We start from the raw sequence: 5,907 nt of genomic DNA on the forward strand, positions 1-5,907 counted from the left end.
CAGATGCAGGAGCTATAGATACATCGCCGAAATACATTAGATATTGTGGTCCATGTCTCCAAGGGGTAAGGTTGATGATGAAAGTGGCTGATGGAGCCATGCTGTTTGTCTCCATGGCCAGACCAAACATAATAAATTCAATATTCCTACTCACATCTAGAAGTGTAGAATAATTCGGCAAGGCTACATTGCCTCAGCTCTTAGCAAGAAATTTAGCATTGATCTGGTCTCCATCTAGATTTGTTTTGTAGATGAACATTTATATAATAATATAATATCTCCAGGGCTGTAGTGAACATTTCGTTATAGGTGTGTGTGTGTGTGTGTGTGTGTGTGTCACTATCCACGTTCGCGGATCTAGGTAGGAACGGGGGCATGCACCCCCGGGAATCTTTTAAAATTAGATGCTCTTAGATGCAATTTCCTGATTTCTGAAGGTAAAATAACTTCATGTACGTAATGTCCAATTTTGAATAAAATAAACTATCCTGTTGCGTTTGACCCAATTTTTTCATGTTCATTAAAAAAAGTTTCTTTGTTCAAAAAGTGTAGCATCTGTACATAATGTTCTGAACTAAACTTTATAAATTTGTTTAGACATATCTTTATACATGCAAAACAATTTGTTTTGTTCAGGTAAAGTATTAATATGCAATAGTTGTATTATTATATTTAGTTGACAGTCCAGACATTGCACGTGACATTTACATCATATACATGATATCTTCAGGTTTGTTCAATATTACTCACTCACTCAGTTTACTAATTGCAACTTAACAAGATAAGTCAGTCAGAAAGATTGCTATATTAATGAGCAACCATGAAAGTAACACATTTACAGTTCCAAGAGAATATCAAAAGTGAATTTGACTCCATTATACACTTTCAGCTGTCAATGTATTTGAATTTCCTAGAGTCTGTCTTCCTAGAGTAGATAGTGCATGGACTTGGTATCAAAGGTGTGTTTCTGTGTGTGTGCAGTATCGCTGGACATGCTGGTAATCAGTAATCTGCAAGCTGATGCACGAAGTTCCACTGATATCCTGTCACCAGGTGGCGCCGCATTTAGCTCACTGCACTGATGACCATGTTGTAAGTTCCAAGACTTTTCAGATCAAATTACCACATCATGATGAGGGAATGCTTCATCACATAGTATCGGTTCATAGTTCCAAAAATAAAACAAAGTCGATAGTTTATATAATACTATTAATTTATTTATTTATTCACCAATCAATTTTTATTTGTGTATTGTGTATTCATTGTTTTGAATGTTATACTTTATTTCTTTATTCATGTGGATTGAATGTAATCCTTTTTCTAACTAAGTCTTTTGTTCGTTAATTATCATTAGGTATTGCACACTATGCCTTCAGTTTATAGGATTCCGGGTAGTCTATGTCATTGCCCTGGATTCCTTATTCTATTTATTAATGGTTGTTGTAATTATATGTAATTAGGTGTATCATTCTGGTACCGATCATCGTCAGATGGGCCGCCATTGAATGGGGGTGGGTTAAAGCTGTCCCCTTGCTTGCCCTCTGTTACGACGCAAATTGTAATAAAAACGCAAATTGTAATACTTGCAGCAAATTGTAATAAACTTGACGTAAAATGTAATAAAAAACGTAAATTGTAATAATAATTGATGTACATTGTAATACGCAAATTGTAATAATAATTGACGTAAATTGTAATAATTTTAGTTGCGGTAAAATGTAATATATATTACAATTTACGTTTTTATTACAATTTACGTCGTAACACCCCCATTACTTAAGGCCCTGATCTCTCTATATACATGTCAGTCTTACATAACGGATGAAGGGGACCTTTCAGTTGTAAACGTAAATTCAGCTGCTAATAAATTGCCTTCGCTGCAAGCACACACACACACACACACACAGAGGGAGAGAGAGAAAGAGAGAGAGAGAGAGAGGGAGAGAGAGATACACACACAAATACACAGACACACACAATCACAAATACTGAGAAACTATCAAATAGACAGACACAAGCAAATACACACACACACACTCACCCACTCACACACAAACACTTTAAGCGTCGTAGATACATGTACGCAAGTCAGTTGTTTACCTGAAGAAACACAGGCAGTCGGTACAAGTCCAATTAAAACATTGCATCACACATCGTCTTTGTCAAGGTAGGTCACTATTTATGATATCTTCTGCCACAGAAACTCCCGAACGTTTATTGATGCTGTGAACTGGCTACTGAAGTCGTAAATAATCACAAACCGTGCCTCCAATATGATGTTTTCATTATACTTGTTCAAACCAAGCCCACCCAAAATCGGTGCTGTCATTTTCCTTATACTCTGCGTTAAACAGACCAGAGACAAATAATGAGAATCAGATCAGAATCTTGAGAAAAATTGTTTGAATACTTATATTTGTATAAGCGTGACAGGTGATTACCATTGCATGCCTGTTAGTAGCTGTAGGCTTTGGGCTTATAATATTTACCTATGGGGCACATGAAGTGCCTGAACTTGACTTCAAATTATCAGACCTGAATATTGTGGAAGTCTCGATCCTAAAACTGAAAACTGGTTAACCTGATTGGGACAACATACACTATATAACATATATATGTTATATGTGGGTTACCACAGTGGCGGTGGCTTAGCGGGTTCGGCGGCTGACTTTGTGTGCTGGCGATTAGGTGCCTGACTCTGAGGGTGTGGGTTCGAATCCCGGATGGGACTCAACCAAACAAACGTACTAGTATCTGTACTTTACTAAGAAAGTGTAATCCCAAATATTACATATGTTACATTTGACCACTTTCTAAATGGCAGTGTGTATTCAGGCACTACATAGCCGTGGCAGACAACTGTGGCAGAAAACAAATGGTACTCACTAAGAAGAAGATTGTCAGTCTTTGTAGTATGCAAAACTTCGTGTTCAGCTTGCTATCTGGTTTCCGTTAGTATTTCCTTGTAATCATTAAACACACATATGTGGAATCCTGTAACAGTGTCAAACATTTGGCGGGGCGGTGGGGTAGCCTAGTGGTTAAAGCGTTGGCTCGTCACGCCGAGGACCCGGGTTCGAATCCCCACATGGGTACAATGTGTGAAGCCCATTTCTGGTGTCCACCGCCGTGATGTTGCTGGAATATTATTAAAAAGGGGCGTAAAACCAAAACTCAGTCAGTCAGTCAAACATTTGGCTGGCTGGAATTATGCAAAATATGACCCATGTTCTAGACTGACAGGTTTATTCAGAAACAATGTATATCTATTGATACACTTTATAAATAATAGTTGTAATAAGCTGATACAGGTTTAGTTATGTACAATATTCAGCAGTAAATTGAAGCATACATACTCAAAGAAAGCTTTCTGTTATCGACGTAGATATCCAAGATTCAAGCACAAAGTTGAGTATTATCATCCCTGCATCTATCATCCATTGCACCCAGGACAGTAATCTGGAATTCACAGTTACAAGCATCACATGCGTAATCCAAAAAGTCATGGCGGTGTCCAGTAGAACAGTGTCACAGTACAGAAAACACCCACAAGAAATATGAAGAACACTGGCAGGTTTCGTGAGTGTAGCGCACATTCACTGTTAGTATCCGGCGAGCTCGGCGAATGTCTGGTCCAACTCGTCATGAATTGCCTTGTTCTTCTCCTTCTCTGTAAGGAGCTCATCGTCCAGACGGTCCATATCCTTCTGGAGTTTGGCCACTGTCCTCTCGGCCTCTGCTGCACGGTGCTCCGAATCCTTGAGCTTTTGGGTCAGGTCTTTGACGGTCTCCTCGAATGTCTCCTCTCTCTGACAAGCCTCCTGTTCGCTGATCTGAAGGGACTTCATGTTGTTTCCAACAACCTTCAACTCTTCATCCAACTCAATGGTTTTGGTTTCAGCAGCTTCAAAACGGGTGACAGCTCGCTCCAGATCGGAATCTGTCATGGCTAACTTACGGGCTGTTTCGTCGTATTTCCTTTCAGCTTCCTCAGCGATGTACTTGGCATCTTTCAGTTGAGTTTCTAGCTGGTCGATTCTCTCATCGTCAGCAGTGCTCTTGTTCTCCAGGACCTTGCGTGACCTCTCCGTCTCATCCTGAGCCTTGGATGCTTCCTCCAGCTTGATAGTGACTGTCTGCAGTTTCTCCTGACACTTCTCCAGATCATCCTCCAACATGGTAGCCCTGGAAGACGTGCTACTGACCTCTTGTTCCATCTCGGTAACTTTCTTGGTCGACGTCTCTAGTTTGCTATTGGCCTCCTGGAGCTGCTCGTTGACGTTGTCAAAGTCTACCTCGAGGTTGGAGTATTTCTTCTGGAGATCGTGGAGGTCCTCCTCAACCTTAGTCTTTTGTATCTCGATGTCTTTAAGCTGCTGTTCCAACGTCTCGGATTTTTCCAAAGCGTTGTCCTTGTCGGACTTCATGGAAAGCATCTTCTTCTTGATGGCGTCCATGGCTGATGAAAGGTTTGTGAGAATTAAAACTCAAATGAAATTGACAGTACCTTGTAGTTTTACAGTTGCCGAGATCGACTCAACAACACAAGATAACGATTCTAAAAATCACTGAGGCTGCAGTAGTCCTGGCTGGTGGAGGCAGAAGCTGAATGTGATTGTCCATCGGTGTTAGCTAGTTATATATACAAGAAGCTGACCCCCATCGTCCCGACCCCCCAGTGAGGGGTGAGCGTGTTGCGGTACCGGGGCAGGCCATCTGGACCAACGGGCGGCCAGTCTTTAGTTAGCGTTATGCAAGGGTTATGCCGAGGCCTCGTCACGGTAGTGCTCCTGATTGAAATTGCCTGCATGTTTTGACACCAGCATCGCAGAGTAGAGTTGGAACTGGATATTATGTGGAATTGCATCAGAGAATGCACCATTCCCATCGCTGTAATGCCATCACCGCCACGTGGCCAGGGGAATGTTTATAGTAAATATTTGTTCGCATGTCGGAAGATATTAGTTCTCTGTAATAAACACAAATAATTAGGAAACGCCGAAACGTCTTCGGACACACAATGATATATTTCATCATATTTTTAATTATGATATTTTGCTGCGTGTGAATATTCATGTACTTTGTAATTCATCTTTCTCTTTGCTAAACCTTACCCGCTCAACCATGCATTCAGGGTTTAAACTGAATGAATGAAAACCGTGGTTGATAGATTAAAACTTAGAACTTTTCACAGCATATAAGATGCATCCAAAATAAAATAAATATTATGCGCAAACTTTTTGATGGAAACGTATTAGTACAACAATCTTTAAAAAGCCGCAATTATATACGTAGGTTAATTTCTTTTAGAAGGTAGCAACAATACGCTTCCATAGTGGTTTTGTGTTAAGTTGACAACTTCTCTTGACATGGGTACCCGTGAAGGTCTGGGTTAGAATGAACCTTCAGTAACCCATGCTTGTCGTAAGGGGCGACTAACGGGATCGGATGGTCAGGCTCGCTGGCTTGGTTGACACATGTCATCGGTTCCCAATTGCGCAGGTCGATGCTCATGCTGTTGATCACTGGATTGTCTTTTCCAGACTCGATTATTTACAGGCCGCAGTCATATAGCTGGAATATTGCTGAGTGCGGCGTAAAACTAAACTCACTCACTCACTCTGGACATGGGTGAGTATATCGCCAGGACATGCCCATGCAGTTAATAAAGTCTGGTTCATGACCAGGTATGATATGATAACATTGTAGCACGAATAGACTTTGAAGCAATGATCGTAAATACTTCGTTTTTCTGTTTGTTTAGGGTGTTTGGTGATGGGAGGGAAAGGAAGGAATTACGGGTGGGGAAGGGGAAAGTTTGAGTAGCATCCACCTCCCCCATTTCCCTTCGTTGCCAATAATTAAACATTCCCGTCACCAGGGGGTCGGAACACGATAAGCGATCCG

At 40.9% G+C, this 5,907-nt stretch overlaps 1 protein-coding gene across 1 annotated transcript; it reads right to left on the bottom strand.

The window, feature by feature from the left end:
• Nucleotides 1-3,452: 3,452 nt before the first annotated feature.
• Nucleotides 3,453-4,457, bottom strand: LOC124286392 (tropomyosin-like). Its single transcript, XM_046722759.1, has one exon. The coding sequence runs from the start codon at nucleotides 4,455-4,457 to the stop codon at nucleotides 3,603-3,605; it is 855 nt and encodes a 284-aa protein (XP_046578715.1). The 3' UTR covers nucleotides 3,453-3,602.
• Between the last annotated feature and the right edge of the window lie 1,450 nt (nucleotides 4,458-5,907).

The sequence above is a fragment of the Haliotis rubra genome, unplaced genomic scaffold, assembly GCF_003918875.1.
Source record: "Haliotis rubra isolate DU_JTF1 unplaced genomic scaffold, ASM391887v1 Scf381, whole genome shotgun sequence".
NCBI lineage: Eukaryota > Metazoa > Mollusca > Gastropoda > Lepetellida > Haliotidae > Haliotis > Haliotis rubra.

Coding starts and splice junctions, on each gene's coding strand:
- LOC124286392 (XM_046722759.1), bottom strand. CDS start 4,457: ATGGACGCCATCAAGAAGAAGATGCTTTCCATGAAGTCCGACAAGGAC.